At 44.5% G+C, this 27,257-nt stretch overlaps 2 protein-coding genes across 2 annotated transcripts in view; both read left to right on the plus strand.

Moving 5' to 3' along the window:
- Window positions 1–26,374, plus strand: part of LOC113811984 (uncharacterized) — a 75,190-nt gene extending 48,816 nt beyond the window's left edge. Inside the window, exons 8-15 of the mRNA XM_070142689.1 lie at window positions 10,244–10,332; window positions 11,268–11,335; window positions 11,603–11,686; window positions 12,078–12,242; window positions 12,528–13,556; window positions 19,033–19,230; window positions 19,417–19,530; window positions 24,351–26,374. Of these exons, the coding sequence (XP_069998790.1) occupies window positions 10,244–10,332; window positions 11,268–11,335; window positions 11,603–11,686; window positions 12,078–12,242; window positions 12,528–13,556; window positions 19,033–19,230; window positions 19,417–19,530; window positions 24,351–24,463 (1,860 nt within the window). The 3' untranslated portion in view covers window positions 24,464–26,374. The remainder of the gene's footprint in view (window positions 1–10,243; window positions 10,333–11,267; window positions 11,336–11,602; window positions 11,687–12,077; window positions 12,243–12,527; window positions 13,557–19,032; window positions 19,231–19,416; window positions 19,531–24,350) is intronic.
- Window positions 13,564–14,834, plus strand: LOC138867363 (uncharacterized). The gene has a single exon (XM_070142700.1). The coding sequence runs from the start codon at window positions 13,730–13,732 to the stop codon at window positions 14,693–14,695; it is 966 nt and encodes a 321-aa protein (XP_069998801.1). The 5' UTR covers window positions 13,564–13,729; the 3' UTR covers window positions 14,696–14,834.
- Window positions 26,375–27,257: the final 883 nt, after the last annotated feature.

Consider the following 27,257-nt stretch of genomic DNA (forward strand, 5'->3'; position numbering starts at 1 on the left):
ATCCACTCCAAGGCTCCTCCTCGCCCCTCGGCCTGTTTCCTGCGAGCATCCTCCTCGGGTACCGTGGGATCTGTCTGAAGGAGCTTTCATTTGCATCTCCTTTGAAGGGCCTGCTCTCAAGGACCCGCGATGCCATCCTCAAGTGTCACTCAACCCGCCCGTGCCGCCGCCGCCGCCGCCGCACAGTCCCTCAATTATTCCTTCGATTATCCCTTGCTTAAATAAGTCACTGCGGGAGGTGTGTTGAGGTTTCGTTTGTGTGAAGTTGCCTGAGAAGATGCGTCCAGGCTCTTGTACTCGCACAGGTAGATATGTGCTCAGATACGTACATCAGTACATAAAAGCATACAGTGACCCAGGTGTAGACGCATACCTGTAGACACATACATGTAGACGCATGCGGACAGACACAGACACACATGCAGACATATAGACACATGCAGACACATAGATACAAACAGACACATAGACACACACATAAAGACAGACACACATACAGACACATAGACACACACACATATGCGTGTGTGTGTATGTGTATGTGTGTATGTATAAACATCCGCATGACTAACTAGCTCCTCCACCTGAGCAGCTCATCCGATTCGTCTTGGGACGGAGTCATTTTAACGGAAATACTTTTGTCATCACTGTTTTTAGGATATTGACTCAGGCTTCGCCTTTGTGCGTTTTCTTTTGCCAGATCTTGTCACTCTAAACTATATATTTTTTGTCACGATGCTGATAAGACTATTTTCTATGACGTCACGAGCTGAGTGGCGGGATGTCGCTTTTAGACAAGCGAAGGACGTCGAGCAGCGAGGTGAGGGGGGGGGGGGCGAGGGAAGGTGGAGGAAGCTCCCACACCCTCCCACACCTGAGGCTCGCTTGACCGTACATCCTATTGTGCAGGCGCGCGAGAGAGTTGCTTATTGTGAGTGCGTTGTGAAAGATGAAGGGCTTGAGTGTTCAGGCAGGTGCGGGACGAGCATATCATGGCGGTATGGCGAGGGGCGGATCCCACCATGGAGGCAGCCACCATGACACCCACTGCCTTGCGTGATCCCCCGTCGCGGTGAGTGTACTGCGGTGAGTGTACCCTCACCTTACACTCCTCTTCCTCATCAGATGTGTTGTATCCTCTGTGGTATCGAAATGGCCATGTTTAAAGTAATTGCGCCGTCTATAGGTATTAGGACAAACAGAAGCGATGTTCTATTTTAATAAGTAAACGATTCACCCTTCTATTTACGCCCGGCCTGGATTGTGGTTGCCGTCTGGTTTTCACAAGAGGCGCCCAGTTTAGTTGGAACGCGAGTCTGTTGTATGGGAACACTGAGTCATTTTTCATAGCAAACGCGTCTGAGGTAAACAATGACTTTCAAGTCTGAAAAATGGTCGACCATTTTTTGGACAGTCGGGTGTTCTCTATTGGAGGAAATGTGTTTCCTGCGGTAAAAGTAGTGCTATGTCTTCGATGTTCGGTTTTATTTGTTTTCTCGGGGATTTGGGTGTTGTATCTCACAGCAGTTAGCACTGAGGATAATTCTAGGACGCGAGGGCGTGTGAGATGTCAGCCGCCCACGCCACCGGAAGGGCCCATTAGAGTATAAAATAAGTATGACTCCCGGTTCGCACGGCCACCCTGTCCTGCCTTGTAGCTCCTTGTTGTGATGGAAAAGGACACCGAGACCTTGGGATAGTTGTAGAAGCTTTTTCCCGCAGCGACTTCAAATCACACAAATTTCTAATTGTTTAAAATCTATAAAGTTTTGGCCCGGAGTCGCATCCGGGTCTAATGGGATGCATTTACGTGTCAAGTTCATAATCCTTCCTCGTTTGAAGCCGATGTTTTACCGAACGTTCTTTGCGAGACGAAACACTGGCTTCCGGTTCCGCACGTGGCCGCCGCCGTTCTCAGGAGGTTTTTCCGCGAGCCGGCACGAGTCCGCCCAGCTGGCACGCCGTGGGAGAATACGATTAACGCCTCCTATTACTTCAAATAAATTCCCACGTAGTTCACACGTGCCCGCGCTAACTCGTGCCTGGAGGCGAGCACGCGACGGAGGAGAGGCGGTCTTCCGTAGTGCTTGTCCTGGCCGAGGATCGCAGTGTTTATTATGAAGATTAAATCACTCTAGGGATTGTGATGGGGAAGAAGATGAGGAAAATGACACTTGAGTATTATGATAATTTTGGCTGGCTTTTTTATTCCAAATCGTAAAAAAATAACTCATGTACATATTCATATTCATCTTGCGTGTGATATCCTCTCCTCGCATCGTCACCCGAGATTCCGTAAATCCATGAGACAGGCGATCCTCAGACGCAGGGAAATACTGTGGCCTTGAATGCTTCCCAGGGTAACGTCATGGAAACCCTGTAACGTCCGTGTCAGCGAATTCCCACAGGTCATAGGCGTGGCATCAGAGGTCACGGGAAAAAGGGTGATGGGAATCCGGGGAAAAGGTGCCTGTCACACGGCCCTCTACCTTCCCACCTCCAAAATGCTAGTCTACGCGTGTTTTATTGGCCAGAGAGATCCCATAGGTGTTAAAAAGGCTATGGGCGAGTGTGAAAAAGGCTATGCGCGAGTAGGGGGGGCGGCTGGGGTAGGGAGAGGGGAGCACGCGCGAAGGTCGTCCTGGTCAGGTGGTCCAGGGTCGTACCGATGTGGGGGTTCTCGCGCTTCTGTTTCCGCGAAGTTGGGCTCTTCTGTGAAATCCCTGTGTCGGTAGATTTCCGAGAATACCGGGTATTCCTTGGAAGCGCTCGCAAGCAACGTCGGCGCTATTAAGTATAGACGATCGCAAACTGATTTAAAGGTCGTGCCATCGCAGACTTTTATACGGAGGAGTGATCGACAGTGAAACAAATCCCTTGCTTGGTCAGTTGACGATTGTGTGCGCTGTAATTGCCCAGAGTCGGTGCATCTTCCTCAGACAGCGCGGTGATATACGAGTACAGATGCACGAGGGATGATGTTAACCTCGAGGAACATAATGCAAGAGACGGAGCATTATGAGATCAGTTTGACTTTACTAGGAATTCATTAATCATGGCAGCTTTTGACATTAGAACCAAGGATCGTTTTACTTTGCTTTTACTTAAAGTTTTGGATCCCTTCGCCCACATGTGTGCACGTACATACAAGCACACGCACACGCACACGCACGCACGCACGCACGCACGCACACACGCACGCACGCACGCACGCACGCAGACACACACACACACACACACACACACACACACACACACACACACACACACACACACACACACACACACACACACACACACACACACATATGTATAGTTATGATATAATAACTATACATATACATTATCTGTCTGTGTATCTGTATGTGTGTGTGTGTGTGTCTGTGTGCCTCTCTCTCTCTCTCTCTCTCTCTCTCTCTCTCTCTCTCTCTCTCTCTCTCTCTCTCTCTCTCTCTCTCTCTCTCTCTCTCTCTCTCTCTCTCTCTCTCTCTCTCTCTTTCTGTCTCTTTCTCTATCTCTGTCTCTCTCTCTCTCTCTCTCTCTCTCTCTCTCTCTCTCTCTCTCTCTCTCTCTCTCTCTCTCTCTCTCTCTCTATATATATATATATATATATATATATATATATATATATATATATATGTGATGTATGTCTGTCTGTCTGTGTCCCACTCTCCCTTCACTTCTCTTTCAGCATTGGTGGGAGTTGGAATGGCGAGGCAGGTCTTTAGCATATCATGTGTGTTTTCTCTGGTGTTAATGATATATTCAGCAGCGCTTGGTTACACCTGGGTTGCGATTTCTATTTCGCTCTTTCATTTCCCTCCCCCTCCCCCTCTCGCTCTCCCTCTCCTTCTCCTTCTCCCCCCCCTCACGTATGTGATCATGTGGGTCAATGAATACAGAAATTGTGTATCGTGTCGCCGATTGCCGCAACCCCCCATTTATGCACGCGTCAAGTAAAAGGATAATGGCATTTTGATAACGATATTTGCCGGTATCATGTCAGACTCTTGAATCGCAGCGAACCACGGGACGCCTGTAACTCTGCCACTTAAGGCTACACTCGCCCCCGCCCATTGGAAAGTGAATGGCTCTAGCGAGGTCGCGTATGGTAGGCTATGGGTTTTTAATCCGATTCTGCGCGGCGGGGAAACCTCGCGACGAACCGTGCGGCGGCTCTGGGGCTGCGCATGACGAACGCCCGACAGATTTTGGGCCTCGGAAGGTTGCGTCATCTTTGGCTTCGCGTCGGCGGGGCAGTTCAGTTGCCAGTTTTCGATGCTTCGCTCTTTGTCGCGGGGATGGGGAGGGCACTGGTTTCGAAGCCTCTTTTCCCTTGATTCGTTCCTTGAAAAGGATGAGCAAATGAAAATAAATCTATTGCAAGTTAAAGAATGGTTTCAGATCGAATTCGCGTTGCCGCTTACTGCCCGTCGGAGACTTGCGTCGCCTCGGCACTGGGCGCGAACAGTTCTCTAATTGAAATCGCTCATGTGCAAACATTATTTTTAGAACACACTTCTCGGCGAATTAGTCATGCATTTATTTAGTGGCCGAATATGTGATTTAATTTTCTTCATATATGTATGAATATATATGTGTATATGTATATATATAGAAGGGGAAAGATAAAAGAAAGGTAGATTGATAATTAGATAGGTCGATAGATAATTAGATCGATCGATAAATCGATCGATAGAAAGGTAGACACAGATAGATAGACACAAATAGACGCGCGCGCGCTCACACACGCACACACACACACACACACACACACACACACACACACACACACACACACACACACACACACACACACACACACACACACACACACACACACACACACACACACACACACACGGGCATATATATGAATATATATATGTATGTATGTATGTATATATATGTATATATATGTATATATCTGTATGTATGTATATGTGTATGTATATATGTGTGTGTATGCAGTTATGCATGTATATAAGTGTATGTATATGTGTGTATGTATGTATGCATATATATCTATTTATATATGTATGTATGTCTATATATATGTATGCCTATATATGTATGTATGTCTGTATGTTTGTGTATATATATATTTATGTGTATATATTTTATGCACATATATGTGTATATATACAAACATACATACATACATACATACATATATATATATATATATATGTATATATATATATATATATATATAGATAGATAGATAGATAGATAGATAGATAGATAGATAGATATACACACACGTACACGCGCCAAGTAAGCGTGTGTGTTTGTGTACACCTATGTTTTTGTTTATTCATTCATTTTTGTATGCTTGTATGCACACATATAGTTACATGCACATACACACAAAACACGTGACTGTTAAATGTATAGCCAGACACGAGTATTACTCCCAACAATATACAGTGTGGGTTATTGAAGTGAGCTATGGAAGGAAATAGAGAAGGGGCAGCGATGAAGGAGGGAGATGATAGATAGACGCATATAAAGATAGACACAGATAGAGACACAGATAGAGACACAGATAGAGACATATATAGACACGAATGGACACGAATGGACACACACACACACACACACACACACACACACACACACACACACACACACACACACACACACACACACACACACACACACACACACACACACACACACACACACACACAAACAAACACACACACACGCACACGCACACGAACACGCGCACACACGCACACACGCGCACGCACGCACACACGCGCACGCACGCACACACGCGCACGCACGCGCACGCACGCACGCACACACACACACACACACACACACACACACACACACACACACACACACACACACACACACACACACACACACACACACACACACACACACACACACACACACACACACAGAGGGGAGGCGACGACGAAGGAGAGAAAGGAGGAGGAGGAGGAGGAGGAGGAGGAGGGGGGGAGAGGGGGGGAGGTGGCATCGAGGGGACGTGTGCAGCGCCGCGAGGGAAGGATTACGGCCCTGAACTCACATGGGCGCTGATGTTAGCCAACTTCATAGCAGACCTTGTGCAGAAGCTTGGCGTAAAAAGGGGAACGTTGTTGAAATCGGAAGGTTAGATCGTACGGATGGTCGATAATTGCTTAACTGCCTGTAGAGTAATCGCCTGTTTTGGTGTCGTCGCGTTCGGCTGTGGCTTCTGGTTATGGTACTACAAGTAATATTATGGGCGTATTGGAGTTATTCTTATTTTGGGGGTGTTTATCTCATCACGAAGCGATGGGCACTATTTTGGTGGTATCTATCTCATCACGAAGCGATTGCCCCCCCCCCCTCCGTTGATATCTCACAACCCCCATAGCGTGAATCAGCTCTGAGCCTCTTTAATATCTCGGACAAATATGACGGCCTCATTTTCGGATTCAATGATGGGCGACATCACTCACTACGGTAACGTCACTGCTCGTTTAACAGTGACGGGGTGTTGCGTCACCGTTGGCACCGTGACGTTTTCGAGTGGCACCCGGCGTCACGCAGGCAGTGACAGATGAGTAATTACCGAATGGAGAGAAACTTAGCGGTGGAATATGCGGGGTAAGAAGAGAGGTCGCTTTGAAGGGGAATTTGATTCATTCCGTTTTGCACGTGGATAGATAAAAGAAAGATAGATAGATAGATAATTAGATAGGTCGATAGATAATTAGATCGATAGATGATTAGAGAGGAGAGGAGAGGAGAGGAGAGGAGAGGAGAGGAGAAGAGAGGAGAAGAGAGGAGAAGAGAGGAGAAGAGAGGAGAAGAGAGGAGAAGAGAGGAGAAGAGAGGAGAAGAGAGGAGAAGAGAGGAGAAGAGAAGAGAAGAGAAGAGAAGAGAAGAGGAGAGAAGAGAAGAGACGAGAGGAGAGGAGAGGAGAGGAGAGGAGAAGAGAAGAGAGGAGAGGAGAGGAGAGGAGAGGAGAGGAGAGGAGAGGAGAGGAGAGGAGAGGAGAGGAGAGGAGAGGAGAGGAGAGGAGAGGAGAGGAGAGGAGAGGAGAGGAGAGGAGAGGAGAAAAAAAGAATAGATTAGAGGAGATAAATTCTTATACCTTATTCAGGTGTATCGGAAGAGGATTGTTTATGGTAAATCAATAGGAAATCCGTTCGTAAATCCTTTGCATACTTAGGAGCCTAGACTAAATCTAAAAATAAAACGCGAAAGGAAGTAATCAGAGACGACCATGGGAAACAAAAACAAACAAAAAAAAGAGAAGAAAAGAAGGAAAGGAAAGGAAAGGAAAGGAAAGAAGAAAAAAAAGAAAAAAAAGAAAAAAGAAAAGGAAAGGAAAGAAAAGAAAAAAAGAAAGGAAATGAAAGGAAAAGAAAAAAGGAAGAGACAAATGAGACGAGACTATTTACGAAGAGCGGAAGGGAATTATTGGGCAATTACTTTGTTTCATTAGAGTTATGTGGAGACATTTTTTTTCTGTTTCCTTAAATAAACAGATACACACAACACATGTTTTCAATCTCTCGGAAACATTTATTACCGAAAAGTGTAGTTTGAGGCAAATTTACGTCTCCACGGCCGAACAAACCGGTACTCTTGCTGTTGTTCTTTTTCTTCTCGTTCTTCTTGTGATATTTTCGCTTTTATTTTTCCTTTCTTCTCTGTTCTTTTTCATCTCCGTTTTTCTCTCATTCTTTTTGTGTTCCCTTGATTGTCTTGTCCTTTTTTTTAATATTATTTTCCGTTTGCAATTCTCATTCTCTAACAATACTATCTTTCGTTTTTCCCTCTTCCACGTTTTTTTTTCCTTGTCCTTGTCTTGTTCTCTTTCCTCTCTTTGTCTTCCTTTCTCTCCTCTCGTGTTTCTATTATCGTCTACTACTGCACTCCTCATCTTCGTTTCTTCTGCTTGGTTCTCTTCCATTCTGCTCTTGTCCTTCCTCTCTCCGTTTATATATGCTTATTTCTTCTTTCTCTGCCCACTCTTCCTCCGTTCTTCCTCTGTCTGTCTCCCTCCGTTCTTCCTCTGTCTGTCTCCCTCCCCCCTTCTTTTCTCCTTTCCCCTGTCGCCTCCCTCTACCTCTACCTTTTCTCTCCTTCCCCTCTCCTCTTCTCTCAACTCTTCTAATCTCTTTTTTTCTCCTCTCTTCTCTTCTCTCCTCTCCTCTCCTCTCCTCTTCCTGTCTTCTCCCTCTCCCTTTTCCTCTCCCTCTCCCTCTCCATCTCTTCTCCCTCTCCCCCAGAGTTAGAATTCGCACGATAATAGGCGAGTAGACATAGCGAAAACGTGGATAATTGAGCGTGTGAATGACAAGACAGATTGGGGGTGTTGGGAGGGCAGAAGGAGGGGGGGAGGAGGAGGGGAAGGAGGAAGAGGAGGGGAAGGAGGGGGTATGTCGAAGGTGAGGAAGAGCGACTTGGGTAAGAGGATGTTAAGATCAGGTCAGCCTCGCTAGGTATTTCCCTCGCATACCGCCGTAGTCGGGCATACCTCCATCTCACCTCTCGCCCTCCCCTCCCCCTTTTCCCATTGAAAGCTTTATCTTACCACCGCAGACCTAGCTCTGATATATGCATACGTTCATGAATATACCTTCGTGTACACCGTCGGTCTGTATACTCCCGTGTGCACATTACTCCTTCACTCGGCTGAGATAGTATCGCGAACGTCTTTCATTTTCGCAAAAAACGTCTAGGTGGCGCCTGGTGCCCTCCCATGCCAGCGTTCCCAGACGCTGACGGCGCACGAGACACATTCTTCGCGGAAAGTCTGCCTGCGGCGACGAGGGGACTTGTGAGGGGACTCGTGAGGGGACTAGAAAGGGGCCTCGGGAAGGAACACTCGCGGGCTCCGATAACAAGGAACCCAAACGCTAACGACCGCTTTTATATCCCTTTAGATTGTTTCTCGATAGTTTTTGCGTCGCCCCAAAGGCCCCAAAGGCTTCAAAGGTATATATATATTTTTTCAGAATGCGTTTTTTAATAGCTCTACCGTGTTTGGTTTGGTAATGTGCATGATGTGATTTAGATTCCTTTTCGAGTGAATTTCAACGGGTTGGGGAGATACATGTAAACTTATTCAAGTGTATTTTTATTGATATTCTGAAGACGTCTCTTCAATCCCTATTATTAGTAAAAGGTATTTTTATTAACGAATGATAACCAAATCTATTTTTTCTTTTGCATATGTAAATTTTACTTTGAATTATTCTCCTCCACATGAGAAAGTTTTAATAGCACAATATGAGTAAACAAAGTATGAAAAGTTACTTTGTGCTTTATGCACGCGTCTGAAAGGGATTTTGTCAAGGCATTTTTGATATATAGTTCACAGATATTCTATTATATTCTTCATTTCGTTTCTTTTACGTTGCTTGTTTCACTGACCTGTATTGCACACTGCACCCAAGCCTTATTCTCTCGGTCAGAGGATCACATTTTCTTGCTCTTGTCGTAGATGAGTTATATATATTTTTCCGGTATAGAAGGGTCATAATTCTTTGTCCGACAAAGGGAGGGTTTCAGAATTTGTCTAGTTCCGCTTGGCGTTGTAAATGCGGGTAGGCTGGGCCGTAGAGTTTTTAAAGGTGGATTCCAGCTTATCGGTAGTTTTATGAAGAATTCTTATGCTTACAGCTTTGTAATAATAAAACTAGACATTCTTGAAAGCGTGTACGAGTATGATTTGTTATGATATTTTCCCAGTATTGATAAGGTTCCATTAATACATATTTCACAAAAAAACATACGAATTCTTCGATACTGAAGCAAATTCTCCATCTGACAGTTGCAATTTCGCATTGAATACATTGCTTACCGTAACACGCGTTGGAGTAACCTGTAGCGCTTAGTTCATGGAACCAGTGTTCTGTGACGGTGAAGTTGGATGCTTGGTTTCGACTGCTGTTGCTAAAAAGGTCTCAGCTATATGCATTATCATGCTACAGGGCTATCGACGTTTCTATACTCGGCCTAGGCAAATTATATTGATATGTGTTACGTTATCAGTTAGTTTTATGTTTCTCTTACATATTCCAGAGAGAAACAATCTTTCCAAAATATAACAATATATGGACCTCTTACATTAGACATTCCAGAAAGCAACAATGTTTCCAAAATATAACAACATATGAACCTCCTATATTACACATTCCATAAAGCCGCAATGTGTACCAGAATATAACAATATATGGACCTTATAGACAGTAGTAGCTAATGCCATTTCTCTCACCCGCAGGACTACCGAAACTACAAGTCGTACACGGCCACTTGCGTCCAGGACTTGAACGACGGAGAGAGGTTCATCGTGTATGCCCGCACGCACTGGTGAGTGGGGGAAGGCAGGGGGTGGGGGAGGGAGTGAGTGGAGTGGGTGGGTGAGTGGAGTGGAGTGGAGTGAGTGAGTGGAGTGGGTGGGTGGGTTAGTGGGTGAGTGAGTGAGTGAGTGGAGTGGGTGGGTGAGTGGGTAGATGGGTGGGGGAGTGGGTGTGTGGATGGGTGGGGGAGTGGGTGTGTGGAAGGATGGGTGATTGGAGTGGGTGGGTAGGTAGGTGGGTGCGTAGGTGGGTGGATGGGTGAGTGAATCAATGAGTGTGTGTGTGTGTGTATGTGTGTGTGTGTGTGTGTGTGTGTGTGTGTGTGTGTGTGTGTGTGTGTGTGTGTGTGTGTGTGAGAGAGAGTGAGAGTGAGAGTGAGAGTGAGAGTGAGTAAGTGCATGTGCGTGCATATGCGTGCGTGCGTGCGGAGAGGGAGAGACCATGGATGTGCCTGTTTGTATGTAGGGTTGAATGTGTATTCCCAGTGGGTATGACTAGGAAGGCTTAGGTATCACAAAGTAAAACAAAAAAAAAATACATATATCGGCCATTCCTTCCTCGGGAGGAGCCGCTTATGAACACGATGATTGTGCGTGTGCAGACTCTGACCTCAAATAATGGGTAATAGATTTGTAAACAGTTGGTTTGGAACCTTTGGAGAAGAGGTCAGCCTCTGACCCCAAGGCCTCGTTATCATGTAAGAAAAGAAACGCAGAGCTGTTATGAAGCATCTTATTAACAACCCCGATGCGCAGAAAAAGTTCCTTTATCCCGCCCTTGTATACAGAAGCTAATGATAAATAAACTAGCCGACTGAATGACCATTGAGAAGGTATATTGCCCTGTAGGATGCGTCCAAAACATCAGCTGACAAAGGGATCTCAGTACTGGCGGTTAGGGGATTGTTTCGGTGTTATACAGTGTGTTCTTGTGTTCTCTCCCCAGCGGCGATTGGAACTATAACTGCATGTGGCTCAAGAGGCGCAGTGCCAACATCTTGGAGTTCATGCTGGGTGAGTCTCATGATTTTTTTTTCAGTTTTTCCTTTTATTTGATATTATTTTTGAGTACTATGGGTTGAGAGGTGTTGAAGATACGGACGGGAAGGATGGATACAAACATGTCAAATGAACAGATGAATGTCGAATGATGAATTAGATAAGCATAGTCACATGAAAGGCGAGTTCGCTTGTCACTTAGGGCCGTATGTAGACCGATCGTCCTCATGTGCGCAAAGTCGCCGTGTCTTCCCGACAGCTGATCGTGTTCTTCCCCGACAGGTCTCTATCCGAGCGAGGTGTTCGACGACCGGCTGTGCGACTATGCCAAGTTCGGGGACATGACTTCGTGGATCACACAAGGAAGTGAGTTGCAAGGTCGAGTTGCTTGCCACAATAGAAGGATGCTTGCTGCGCTGGCGATCTGATCTGTTGTTTGTGACGAAAAAAAGGAATTGTTTTGCCACGCGCGATTAGTTGTGAAATGATATGGTATATGCTTTGCAGGAAATATCGGAAGGCGTGCGTAAATCCGTATGCAATTTAGGAGTCTGGAATTTATATCTTTTCTACGTAAATTTTGTTTTTTTTCAGTGATGTTGCAAACGTCTATTCACAGCCTTTTGAAAAGTGGTTTATATTTTGTATTGTGGAATTATGATTTTCCACATGGTTTTCCCTCCTGTCAGTGCAATTTAAGTGTTTTCGAATGCTCGGTCATTGTTCCTTTCTTACTGACTTTTCCCCCGCCGTGCAGAATCCCTCGTGGAGGAGCCGACGGCGTGTCCCATCGTCGGCAACTACGCGGGGGAGCTTCCGGACGCGAAAGGGATCTGCTCGCAGCTCTATTCGGACTGCGACGCCCCCGAGATCATGTACTACACGGTCAGTGAGTGCCGGAACAACACCGCCATCTATGAACGTGAGTAGCGAGTCTTGTGATTCATTTCCTGCTAAGTTGTTAACCTTGGTAATATTGACTTGATAGGCTTCGGCTTGACTAACGAAGTAACTTTGACGTACTAACTCGTGCTTGGTTATACCACGTAATTCAACTAACAGAAAGTACAGTACATATGCTCGACAGTTGTGTAAGATTTTGCAGCATAGTCACTAACATTCCCTTTGCCGGTAGTTGCCCAGTTCTTAGATGAGTTAAAAGCCTGGCGCAGGTCAGAGGCTGGAGGCATATCCCGTGTATTTCCAGAAGTGGAGGTGGGCGGCCCCACGAGCGAGGCGGGACCCTGGCTGCCGCCCGAGCAAAAGGTGAGCACGGGCGCCATGCTCACCATCGCCGGCAGCGACGGAAGGCGCGGGAAACGGCAGGCAGGCCAATTCCGTGTTGCTAATGCTCGTACCACGACCATCTCGTGGTTGTGGGGATCGAGTACACCAGAGTTTACAACCACAACTGCGACTACTACGACCACGACTACGCCCAGGCCCAGGCCACCGCCGTCACGCAACGGGCCGACTTCGGGCCGGAATTTCGATCGCTCCCCCGGGCGCGATTCCTTCCTGGAAAACCGCCGTCCACCTCAGCCTCCAAGGCGACAGGAGGACTACAATCCACTTGGATTCTGGCCCGGCACTAGCAGTCGGGACGAGTTTCAGGCAGATCCTGCGCCGCCGCCAGTGCGACCGCCTGCACAGCCACCTGTGCAACCATCTGCACAGCGACCAATGCAGCAAGCGCCGCAGCAACGACCTCTGCCGCCACAGCCCCCTCAGCAGCGACCACTGCCACCTCAAGGACCACAGCAGAGGCCACTGCCACCTCAGGGACCACAGCAGAGGCCACTGCCTCCTCAGGGACCACAGCAGAGGCCACTGCCTCCTCAGCAACCACTGCCACCTCAGGTGCCACAGCAGAGGCCTCTGCCGCCGCAACCATCACCGCAAGTGCCAGTGCATTTGTCGCAGCAAAGGCCAGTCCATGCGCCCCCGCATGCACCTTCAGACATTGGTAGGCCAGTGCCATTGCCAGATCGAAAGCATGACGACGAAGAGGAGGAGGCAGGGGGCGTGCCAGGTCGAGCAACCTGGGTTCCTGGTGCACCACCTGGCTTTCATGAATCGACCTCAAAAGCACCTTCCATCAGCGGAGGCGAAGCCACTTACCCACGAGATCCAGTGGCGTCCCTCCCTGAATCCTCAGTGCGACTCTCTCCTGGCTCTCACAATGGGGGCCGAGCACAACACTTTGGGGATGCAAAACATTTCCCCCAAATACAAGGTATGCATGGCCGACAGGACACCAGGTATTATGCATGGGACAACAGACATAAATTCCCCCCTGGTTATTGGCCAATCAAGGTTCAGGGGGACGATTTCACGGAAGGCAACCGTCAGTCAGAACATTTTAACAGGGACACAGGTTTGAGGGAGCAGGGAGAACCGGGTCTTAGCATGACTGACAACCGCGACATGCACGAAGGTCATGGTTTTGGTAGTGGTGATGGACACTCTTCTTCCTCTTGGGGTTCTTCGTCAGAAGTTGGAAGTGGTCGGGACGGGCGCCGTCCAGACTCTTCCAAGACTGCACTTTCGGGTTTTGATGTTATAGATCTTACTACTCCTTCCTCCTCTGGATGGAGGCCTTCTCTTGGCCCTTCCTTTCCTTCTGACACCTCTAGTAACGATAATTCTAAATTTAAACATCCAAACATTGGTTACTCAGACTCAGACGAACAGGTAAGAGACAATATTCACGGACAGGACAAGACAACAAACAGACAGCCTGGTGGAAGAGGTTTCTGGTCTTCGTCAGAAACTGACAGAAGTATAGAATCGCCAAATATCGTCCTTTCAGGCAGTGGTAAAGACAGACCTTATGGACGACCTCATAGACCTGGTGGCGCATCCAACAATAGACATGACACGACATTAAACAGACCTTTCACCAGCGGGGGTTCCTCCTCTCTTGACCTCAACAGTTCAGAAAACAGTGAATCATACAACACGAGAGAAGAAGACACCTGGTCAAGAAGCCCGCCATCTACACTGTCACATGCATCTAATAATCGTCTTGATGATGACACAAGAACGCGTACAGGAGGAACATACTTTGTGGCAGGGATAACTCTCACCACAGCTAAGGATATTGAGAACTCCAGAGGAGTTGGGAGTCGCTCTTCTAACGATGGTCAGCATCGTCAGCATAATAGTCACGACACTGCGTCTCCCCCGGGGAGGGCGACGTCTCCTGTGCTCAAGAAAGGTACAGTGTGTCCCATAGTACACGGGCTATGGTGGTGGAGTCTCCAGACAAACCATTTCATCTCAGTACTCATCACAACCTTCACACATTCGCCAAGCTGGGAGCACCCAATATTCCGTAGACCTGAAAAGTTTTCTTACAGTAACATGGCTTAGACAGCACCATCTGAGAGTATTACATCACGGCCGGGACTGCTAGACAGACGCAATTCAAAGCAGGCGCTCACAGCAGCACCGTCAGCTCCATTCCTTCTTCGCTCTCACATCACTTCATAAAAAAATGTGCTGGCCAAGAGCAGCAAGCAGAAACGCCGACTGACGCACGCATATCATGTTCAGACGTCGGCCATTCCTAGTTACTTGAAGACATGTACTGTCGACATGCAGCATGGTAGTGCATGGTGGTATTACATGATCATTTTACCGTGATGATTTTTGTAACGTGTAATTCAGATGATTTTTCGAATTCGGGAATGCTCGGCAGCTTGCTTGGCAAGAAAATGTAATGCTTGTTGGTTTTATGTGGATATTAATGCACCTTGCTATCTTTTGCACTCTTGTTCGCTAATTACTAACACTTGCATATGTAGACAACACTCCACAGTGTACAGACTACCCGCCATCACCGTGTGCCACGCTGTACAATATCTACGCCACAATTCATACGCTACAGTACAACACTACTTCGCCATAATAACCTGTGCAAGTGTTTGGAATAAACAACAGGTCGAGGGTGAGGTTGGAGTAAGCTTGCTCCATTCTTCTCATTCGAGGGGCAGTGGTGGTGGCAGTCACGCATCGCTCTCCGCCATTGCGACTAATATCTCACTTGCTGGTGGCCCTTGCACAATTATTTTATTACCGCACCGCACAAGTAGTCCTTCCTGTTATTATATATGTTATATTTCCGTTTATCATTTGAACTACTTGCATTTGAATTTGGAGACCATAGGTAAGCATGGTTATAACATAATTTGCAGTGTGGTCGTGAAGACTGACATAATGACTCATCATGACCACACGGAAAGAAACGAAAGAAACGAGAACAGACATTCGTGGACTAACGGGCATGACTAAATGCTCTGAAGACGAATCCTAATTTCGCCAAAGCGTTTTATGCCTTTCCCCTTCTCAGTGTAGCTCAGCTTTGAAGAATTATTAAGGTACGTGAGGCACTGTAAATAGTGAAAACAAGTTATTATTTAGAAGTCGAGTTTGATATTACATTCGCATGCGTTAAACCTGCATGATGTGCTGCATATGCCATAAAGATGTAGATTAACGTGATTGGTGAGTGTCGTGGATTTTGTCGGTAAACTTGCCATGAAGTAGATTGTATTTAATTAGTCATTTAGCGGATCGAAAGCTCATACCATGTTCAGTTACCAAAATAGGTAGACGTCATCCTGTGTTGTATTTTCATTTTTTTGTGTGTGTGTTCGATAGATTACCGGTACAAGGGTCACTCTTTGTCTGGTCGTTTATTTAATCTCGGTTTCTTATAGCTATTCCACCTGGATTTATGCATTAGATGTATGTTTAAATGGTTCTTGTTTTTCTGTCTCTTTAATAGTCTACTCAGAGTGGTTTATGCCGCTTCTCCTTCCTCCCCTCCTCACCTTTTCCCCCTCCCCTCATCTTTCCTTTCCTCCTTCATCTTCTCCCACCCGCTCCTCTCCTCTTCCACCTTCTCCTCCTCCTTGTCCTTTCGTCCCCCTCACCATTCTCTTCCCTTCCCCCTCCTTTTCCCTCTCCCCGTCTTCTTTCCCCTCCCCTTCATTCCTTTCCCCCTCCTCTCCCTTCCTCTTCCCCTCCCCTTCCTTCCTCTTCCCCTCCCCTTCCTTCCTCTTCTCCTTCTCCTCCTTTCACACTCCGCCCCCCTCTTCCTCCTTCCCCTCCTTTCACAATTCCCCCCTCCTCCCCTTCGTTCCTCTTCCTCTCCCCTTCATTCCTCTTCCTCTCCTCCTCCTTTCACATTTCCCCCTCCTCCTCCTTCCCCTCCTTCTTCTTCTTCCCTTCCTCTTCCCACTTCTTCCCTCTCCCCGTCCTCCTTTACCTTCTCTTCCCCCCGCCTCCCCCTTGAGGCCCCCTCCCCTTCCTTTCCCTTCTCCCCTCGCCCTCCCCGCTGACCCGTGGATTGACCCGGTGGTCACCCGGTCATCTGGAACCAGACCTCGTATTTTGGTCACTTGACACGCCTTGGCGCCACGTTCACCATCTCATGTATCCCCCCCTCCTTCCTCCTCTCTCTCTCTCTCGCGCGCCTTTCATTCTTCCCTTCTTCATGTAGTTTTTTCTGTTTGTCATTTTTTCTTCGCCTTATCGTCTTGCTATTTTCTAAACCTGTTATTTTGTGAGAGATGTTCCTCTCCTTTCCTTCTGTTACATATGTTTTATTTATTTCTGCTGGCTTTGTCGTTTCCTTTCTTCCTACTTCCTTTCCGTCGTCTACGTCTATTTGTTTTCTTTTATATCTCTATTTTTCATTTTGTTTCATTTCTTCCCGTACGTGTTACTTTTTTATCCAGTGGGCAATGTGCCATCTTGCATGAACTAATGAAATCTACCTTCCTTTCCTTCCTTCCTCGTCAATTCAAACGTGATTCTTCCTCCCGCCTGTTTCGCTTGCCTTATCATTCATTTTCACTTTCCTTCCTTTGTTCCACCATTTTCCTTTTCTTTCCCGAAATGGCATCTCGCTGGGCCAAGGTTCCCACCGGGCGGCCAAGGGGTAGGCGTGGCACCGGCGACACGGATGGCCCTCCGAGAACAGGCATTAGTGTCGGGGAGTTTCTATTCTGGAGTCGAGATAGACAGAGCCTTTGCGTGCGTGCGTGCGTGCGTGCGTGCGTCACCCACATTCTCGTCGCCTCGTAATTACTCTGAGAATAGCGGCTGGTCTAGTGGTCCGGCCCTTGGGGAAGTTTTGGTCTCTCAGGTCTTTCATTTTCCTAAGGACGTCCCTTGCAATGGGTAGGAAATATGTCTCTTGAGTGGGACGTGTGACTCGAATTCTATCTAGGCGACGTTTTTTTTCTCTGGATTATATGTTCGTTGAAGACTGCGTGGTCTTGGGCCGAGAGCAATCACGACCGCGTTCGGTGTCCTGTGCCAACGCAATCCACTTCCAATAAACCTGATTCCATAGAAGGGCTTTAATCCCCTCCCCCCCCCCCCCACCCTTGTTCTTCCCCGCCCCCCTCTGGTACGTCAATAATTTCTCCCCTTACATCTATAAGCATCAGGTACCGAGTGTTTTATTATCATCATCGTCGTCGTCATCGTCGTCATCGTCATCGTCATCGTCATCGTCATCGTCATCGTCATCGTCATCGTCATCGTCATCGTCATCGTCATCATCATCATCATCATCATCATCATCATCATCATCATCATCATCATCATCATCATCATCATCATCATCATCATCATCATCATCCCATCCCTTTATTGCCTCTTCTTGGATTCCTTTTTCAAACCCTACTTTTTACCTTCCCTTCTCCTTCTTCCCTCCCTCCCCCCCTCCCCTCCCCTCCCCACTTTCGTCTTTCCTCCTTCCCTTCCCTCCCCTCTTTCGTCTTTCCCCCTTCCCCCCCTCCCCTCCCCTCTTTCGTCTTTCCCCCTTCCCCTCCCTCCCCTCCCCCCTCATTCGTCTCCCCCCCCCCCTCCCCGTGCCCGAGAGGCCACCCAAAGCCAGGCGAGGCAGGGTGTCGCTGAAGCCCAACGCAAGACCGAATCTTAAGTACCAGCGGCCTCTTTATGGTTACTTGATCCCCTACAGATGTCACCCGATCCCTTAATATTAGCAGTGGACCCGTCGTCGTGAGGGGAGGTGGTGTGTTGTAGGGTCGGGTTATAGACTTTGATCCCCTTCGATTAATTTTAATTGACTGTTTCGCGATCAGGGTGAACTGAACATGGTAGGTCGAAGAGAGCGAGTGGAATATTAAACAGTGCATGCATTCCGAGTCTTTTCATGAGCTGATTTTCTAAAATTTGTTAATTGATTTTGATTACATCAGACCAAGTGACTTTAACGCCCAAATACATTTTTTTAAATACCAGTGACCAGGATATGGTACTGCACCTCATTTTTCATTTGCTATTTTTTCCACATTGCACAGGCAGGATTATTTTATTCATTTATTTCGTCAATTTGCCTATTGAATGATATGAATAAAATAATCCTTATAGAATATAGCAATTCATATTTGTAAACAATTGTAATCATTAAATGTAAATCATCTTTCTTTCTAAAAGATTCTATAAATCACTAGTATTAGCACTAAATGTAGATTAATATGTTAACGATTTTCCGTAATATGAATCAGGAATCTTTCTTGACACAATAAATTGAATAGTTTAACGACATTTCTTCACCAGTAACCTAATAGTATGATAAATAATTATTTATTGATTTTTCTATCATCTGTGCTTACTATGAGTAATGATTTAATTGTGACAATGTGCTGACCTATCTTAACCTTTTCCAGAGCGGGAATATCAGTGCTTAGGGCAGTGGGAGGAAGAAGGACGACTCTACGCCTTCACTTATCGCAGGGATGTCAAGACCTACGAGTGCTTTGTGGGCGTAATTAAGCCCTCAGGGGTAGTCTTCATCAAAGAAGCGGGTCCCGTGTGTTCCAGGGGTGTTCAGCCTGAGGTCCTGGGTATGAAACTGCACAGGAAAGGTGAGAAAGGGGATTTGTCATGAACAGTGGCAATCAATAAAATTTACTTTATTTTACTGTCAGTAATAGCATTTCTTTAATCGGGAATTGTAGTTATTATATATTTATACAATAATGGATAATGTTTGATTAGAAAATGTATGAAACTTGTATTTACTCACAAACTGAATTGTCGTGGCTCCACAGAGGCGTGCGTACCCCCAACGCGAGCGAGTCAGAGTTCCCTCGTAACGGATTACACGCCACGAGCCACCAGGCCTCCGTGGCTGAGAACCACTCGACCCTGGAAGCCTATAACAGGTCAGTATGTCGCCCTCTAGGCTAGCTGCATGCATCATTATTGATGGATGCGATTGTCTCTTTGACTATTTCCTATCCATATCTATATATACTCCATACTCTATAACCAGTATTTCTCTCTAACTTAGATTATTCTGTATAAGGAATTTAGGATTTTCACTATATCCAATGTAGCTCCTACTAATTTCCTGTATTGCTATACCTTTATTGGATGAATACCAAATGTACGCCTATCTTTTTCACGCTGCTATCAAACTGTAGAGGGCCAAGTGTTTGTACCCTGTAAGGTAGGTCAGCAGTGTAATGCTTCCCCACATAAGATTCAGAAATCAGTGGACAGCTTCTCAAAATTTATTAGGAAGCTAACTGGAAAAGGACATCGTAACCAGGAAATTCCCCTTAATGGTGACAGGACAGCAAAGGTTTTAGATCCAGAAACAAATCGAATCAGCATGTTTAAAAAGCCGGTTCTACCCTACAAAAAGTACTTCGACAACTTACTGCGTCCCAAGTACCAGCCTCATTCCGAGGGGTACCAAGTGAGCCGGGTAAGGAGGGAAGTCACAGCAGAAGATGACAGGGTGAAGATTAGGTACCATCCTCTGACATTCCTGCAGAAATACAATCAAGAGAATCACGAGGAAGAATCTCCTGACGAGGGCCACCAGGATAGTCACGATAGCCATGAAACCTCAGTGCATGACACAGCTATGAAAAACTCTTCTAACGACCATCATGCACAGGACGGCCATATAGATGAACATACGAACTCGGAAGAGCCTGGCCACACGGGAAAATACGAGCACACGAGTGATGAACATAGTCGTGACCACACTGATGAACATGGCCTCGATGACGAACAGAATCACAACAAAGATGACGTTGATCACACTATCTACCATGATCCCTTTAATGGCTCTGATCACATCAATAACCATGGCCATGTTAATGACCCTGATCATACTGAAGACCATGATCACCCTAATGATCATGATGACCACGGTCACCATGACGACCCTGATCACTCAGATGACCATGATCACTCAGATGACCATGATCACTCAGATGACCATGATCACCCTAATGATCATGATGACCACGGTCACCATGACGACCCTGATCACTCAGATGACCATGATCACTCAGATGACCATGATCACTCAGATGACCATGATCACTCAGATGACCATGATCACTCAGATGACCATGATCACCCTAATGATCATGATGACCACGGTCACCATGACGACCCTGATCACTCAGATGACCATGATCACTCAGATGACCATGATCACCCTAATGATCATGATGACCACGATCACCATGATGACCATGATCACCCTAATGATCATGATGACCACGATCATCATGATGACCACAATCACCATGATGACCACGATCACCATGATGACCATAATCATGATGACCATGATCACTCCAATGGTCATGATGACCATGATCACCCTAATGACCATGATCATGATGACCATGATCACCCTAATGACCATGATCACCCTAATGACCATGATCACCCTAATGACCATGATCACCCTAATGACCATGATGACCATGATCACCCTAATGACCATGATCACCCTAATGACCATGATCACCCTAATGACCATGATCACCCTAATGACCATGATGACCATGATCACCCTAATGACCATGATCACCCTAATGACCATGATGACCATGATCACCCTAATGACCATGATGACCATGATCACCCTAATGACCATGATGACCATGATCACCCTAATGACCATGATGACCATGATCACCCTAATGACCATGATGACCATGATCACCCTAATGACCATGATGACCATGATCACCCTAATGATCATGATGACCACGATCACCATGATGACCACGATCACCATGATGACCACGATCACCCAGATGACCATGATCACTCCAATGGTCATGATGACCATGATCACCCTAATGACCATGATCACTCCAATTTCCATGATGACCCTAATGACCATGGTCACATTAATGATCATGATGACCATAAAGACCATGATCATAACGACCATGATCACTCCAATTTCCATGATGACCATGATCACCCTAATGACAATGACGACCACGATCACCATGATGACCATGATCACTCCAATTTCCATGATGACCCTAATGACCATGATGACCATGGTCACCCAAATGATCACGATGACCATAATAACCCAAATGATCATGATGACCATGATCACTTTGGCGACCTTAATGACAACGATCACCATAATGACCATGATCACCCAAAAGATCATTATGACCATGATGACGACCTCATCGGTAGCCATGATCATTCAAGTAATCTAGACGCTCACACAAATGGCCCTCATGGCGCCAGTGACCATGACCATCTTCATCCCGCCGATGAACGTGGTCCTGCAGAAGGAACGGGTCTTGCAGACTTTGATCACATCGATAACCACGTTAATGGCCATGGTCACGCTGATCAGCATGGTGATACTGGTCAGCATGACGACGGTGAACATGACTATAAAGAAAAGTCTGATCACGTGAACGATCACACGGAAGAACATGGCCGCACCACTGCCGGGCATGGCCACGGCGCTGGCCAGACGCCCAGGCAAACGGCGCGACTGCTGAGCGAGCAGGCGATCGTGACCCGCAGCCAGACGGCGGCGCCGGCGAGCACGGGGGACCCCGGCGAGGACAAGGCGCGGCGGCGCTGGAAGACGATGCCGAGTCACCACGCGCGCGTCCTCGAGAATGTGACCCACGTCGAGATGGCCGTCATCGCGGAGGGCGAGGGGCGCTCCGACATGGCGGACAAGGATCATGGCGATGGACACGGCGACGAGAGCACCACGCTCGACCCAGCCATGGACGGGAACACGACTCTCTTGTGCGTGACCTTGGCTGACGCGGAAAACTGGAACGGGACCGATAACATGACGGATTTCGACATGGGCAACAACTGCACCGACGACTGGATGGACTACGAATCCACGACGGAGACCGCGGCCCCGAGCACCACCGACGACAGCGACATCCCAAACATTCCTATAAGTATCCTGCAATATCCAACGCCTCTCCGCACCACCCCGAGGCCCTCCATGGTCACGCTGCCGCCCATGATCTGGCAACCCCTTGGCCAGCCGGGTATTCGTCGCGGTATTACTTCTCGGTGTTGTTTAATAGACTAGTTGGCACTCGTACTCACACTTACATTCACAATCACACTTGTACACATACTTACATTCACAATCACACTTATACATAGACCCCCACACTCACACTTATACTTACACTTACAATCACAATCATACGTATACACACACTTACCCTCACACTTGTACATAGACCCTCACTCACACTTATACTTGCACTTACAATCACAATCACACGTTTACACACACTCACTCACACTTACACTCACAGCCACAATCACACGTATACACAGACCCTCACACACACTTATACTCTCACTTCCCTTCACATTTACTTATACTCACACTTACCTTCACACTCGCTTATACTCATATTTACCCTAACCCTCACACTCACATTCACACTTACAGTACGCTCACACTACACTCATTCAAATTCACATTCATATTAACACACCAGAATTATGGCATGTTAGCCATATGTCAGTTCATGATTCTATACACAGGTACCAGCAGTTTGCATGAGTAAATCTTTGCATCTCTGTTATCTTAATTCTGCATGGTATCTGTAGAATTTTCTTTCTTAATTGACTTTTTTCTATCGCTGTTTCCAAGTATGTGTATATTTTTAGAGTAAATGAATATGTGTGTTTTTGAGTGTAAATGTGTTGATTGAATTGTATGTCTCGTGTGTGTGTATGTGTGAGTGTGTGTGAGTGAGTGAGTGTGTGTGAGTGAGTGAGTGTGTGTGAGTGAGTGAGTGTGTGTGAGTGAGTGTGTGTGTGTGTGTGAGTGAGTGAGTGAGTGAGTGTGTGTGAGTGAGTGAGTGTGAGTATGCGTGAGTGAGTGAGTGTGTGAGTGAGTGAGTGAGTGTGCGTGTGAGAGTGTGTGTGTGAGAGAGTGTGTGTGTGTGTGTGTGTGCGTGTGTATATGTGTGTGTATATGTGTGTGTGTGTATATATATGTGAGTGTGAGTGTGAGTGTGAGTGTGAGTGTGCGTGTGCGTGTGCGTGTGCGTGTGCGTGTGTGCCTGTGAGTATGTGCATATGGGTATGTGTGTGTGTGGGGGGGATGCTTTCATGCATGCATGTCTGCTTGTGTGTTGTGTGTCTTTATCAACAAAAATACTTACTGCTTATTGATGGATAAATAGGTAGGCCTAGATATGTTGTGAAAGCATATGTAGTCTGAATTTAATCATCCTCTCAGAATGATTATAGTATACAATGTATAATGTATAAGTATGTTATAGTGTACTGTGTCCTAAAATTATAAATATTATCATTCATAATTGTGATGAATCAGATTATGGAAGCTCAGTGAACTTTGAGCTACATACATTTTTTTCCCTTTACCCTGCCATCAGTTTTGCTATTTCAGGACACAGTACATACTGCACATTTCATGTTTTACACATTTATTTCTTTACAATATGTAGACCTATGTAATGTAGAATATTATGTTTAATATTTATATATCATTTAATTTTTTTTTTTTTTTTTTAAGGAAACCTTAATACTATAGAACTGAAAATAAGAAAGTTTTGCATTTTTGTCGTGTTCATGGACACTTTAAATCTGTCTTATTCAAAATAAACACATTTTTTTCTCAGAACTTACATTCAGTGGTACATATGGACTTAGTTTTGATTTTGTTTCAATTTTTTTTCAGGTCGACCGAGTAGTCGTCATTCCGGATGTGGGGGAAGATCCTCCAACTTACTCTACATCTTGCTTTTGGCCACACTTGCATCGCTATCTTGGCTTAAGAGCTGCAGTGTCTAGCGGTTTTATTTATCACTGGAAGAATCAGTATCTTGTACAGAGACTAATCTGGAGATGATATGGGTCTTAGCCAGTTGTATAATTTAAGTGATTATTTGAAAGGAAAAAAATATAGTCCTAGAAAATTAATATTTTGATGGATATTATCATTGTCCAAGATGAACTTAAGATCAAAGAGAAAAGGATGAAAATGTCTTACTAATCAAGTCACCAACTAGTCAGATTTTTTGTCTTTAAACTTAAATTAAAATGCATTTTATACCAAATTATTAGCATACATAAATTTTAGTAGGCCATTGATACTACAAATGATATTGATAGCTTTACTAGACTTATTAACATTTAAAGAAGTAGTATATGATTTTAATTCCTTATAAAAGAACTCTTATGATGCATAACTTAAAATATTAGTAAATTCATGTTAGCTTACATATAGTGAAATTGTAGTGGATGTATCTGAGTTTGTACATGTTTAGGAGTCATTTAAAAACTTTACGATGTGTCATATTTTTTTGTAGTTTTTATGCACGGTCATTTTAAGATGTTGTAAGTATTAGCTTTATTTTTTCTAGTGATGCACACCAACCAGTCAAGATTTCAAATTATGTTGCTGTTGAATTTAATGACATTAATAGATCATTAAGTAAATATATAAATATATTACATGCTGACTACCTGTGCATTCACATGAATGCTTTTTCACCAGTGAATAGTTGTTAGATTATGTATAAGCACAAGTAGTTTTATGAGACTAAGATGACCTATATTTTGCATGTAATATTTGTGGGCCATCTTTTTACGACAACAGATTCTATGTTAAGCAGGCATTTTCCAGATTTGTAAGAAAGAAGCATTTATGTTCACACTTTTTTCAGTGGCTTCAGCACTACCCTGTTAAAATGAAGTACTTGTATGGCATATTTAAGGAGCTCCATTTGTCACATTAGTAATTATGATACCACTTTTGATATTTTTTAGTTACCTTTAGGAAATTGTTTATGGAATGATATTAATTTCTTTTTGGGTTAGCCGTACTACTTACTACCTACAGAATTAGACCGATTCTCCTTATAGTATTTGCATATTTTTGTACATGGGTTAATTTTTAACTATTATATCCCCACTTCTTTGATTTACCTTGGGATAAACTGTAATAACTTGACTGAATTTGGATATGGAAGAATCAGAAGTGTTCCCATTGCAGTTAGTAATCAGAAATTGTTTCATTAATGAATATAACATGGATTTAATAAATTTTATAATGTCATAATCGATTTCCATTTTTAAAAAAACATTACATTCCTAGTTCCCCATTATAACAACTCATGGGTCCTAAATAATTTCATTTTTTTGTTTTCAAGACTGTGTAGGATAATGGTAATCTTTATTTCCTATCAACATTATTTGTTGGTTTACTTTAATCTTTCCCATGGATTTTCTTTTGCAAGATTCAAAAATATATATTTTTTAATTTCTTATGTTTTAGCAGTGAATGACATATTACAAATGTATTATAATAGCATAAGGTATATTGATAAGATAATGTTAAAGTGATTGCTAGGTACCAAATATTGGTGTACAGTATTTCATCCCGTCTTCTATGGCAAATATGAAATACACGGGTCTACAAAACCATACAGTATTTTTCCAGCCATTGCCAGAAGAGTAGATATACCAAAAAATGAAACCAAACTACAGAAAAAATGCTCAATTATTCTCATTGTTTTCTGAAAGCGAGCAGCTTGAATATCTTCTCATTTGATAAGTGGTTACATGGAATTACTTAAGATGGTGATGCCTGCTAAGTGTTGTACAAAAATATTTATTCTTGTATGTTATTCTTTTTGTGAATACTAACCCTTCTGCACATCCAGTTGTATATTGAGGTATAAACACACTTATTCAAATATAGAAGTGTTTTTCCTTTTAAAACCTCCCAACTGTAATTATTTTGCTTCTGTGATCTTTGTTTTTCAAATTAATTCTGTTATTCAGTTTTAGTATTACAGAATTTATGACCTGCAGCAAAGGAATGCTTTCTATGAATATTTCCCATAAAAAATGTATTGACAGCTGATGACTTAGTCCTGTTTTGCTGTGCCCCAGTCTACAAGTCCCCAACTCTCCTGTTATGTTTTTTTTCAATTGGAGAGTCACAATTTTTCTTTATGCATTTTCACAAGAACTTGAAAATCAGGTCTGTGCTCTATATTTTCAAGTAACACTATATACAGTGTTTTGAGGGATATTACTGAATCAGAAAGATCTTAAGTCAGAAATGATAATATCACAGCACACCTGAAATTTGGCAATTGCAATTCTTTAAAGTACTGAGAATTTACTTCAATTTGAATTTTGATTTTGAAACAAATTCCATGTCTAGGACCAAAATTATGAAATTAGGGTGTCATTCTTTGAAAGTACTAGCAACCAGAAATTATTAATGAAACAGACACTTAGACACCTTCCCATTACTTTTGTGCACTGTCTACAATATTTGCCTCTCATACTCTTGCATTTTCAATTGCTGTCTAAGCAAATTGAAATGAGAAAACAACATAGCATTGATTGAATATGAAATTCATAGATGAAATGTGCAATTGACAAATATTAATTCAAAAGATGTTTTCCAGTTGAAGCTAATTTATTCTTGCATGTTATTGGTCCTGGAGTAATATATATATATATATATATATATATATATATATATATATATATATATATATATATATATATATATATATGATAAATATATTCATAAGTCAATTGTCCCAAATAGTCGAATTCAAGTTCA

This window comes from Penaeus vannamei, chromosome 3 (genome assembly GCF_042767895.1).
Source record: "Penaeus vannamei isolate JL-2024 chromosome 3, ASM4276789v1, whole genome shotgun sequence".
Taxonomy (NCBI): Eukaryota; Metazoa; Arthropoda; class Malacostraca; order Decapoda; family Penaeidae; genus Penaeus; species Penaeus vannamei.

Bases quoted from the DNA above. Each gene is read 5' to 3' on its own strand.
- LOC138867363 (XM_070142700.1), top strand. From the start codon at position 13,730: ATGACTGACAACCGCGACATGCACGAAGGTCATGGTTTTGGTAGTGGT.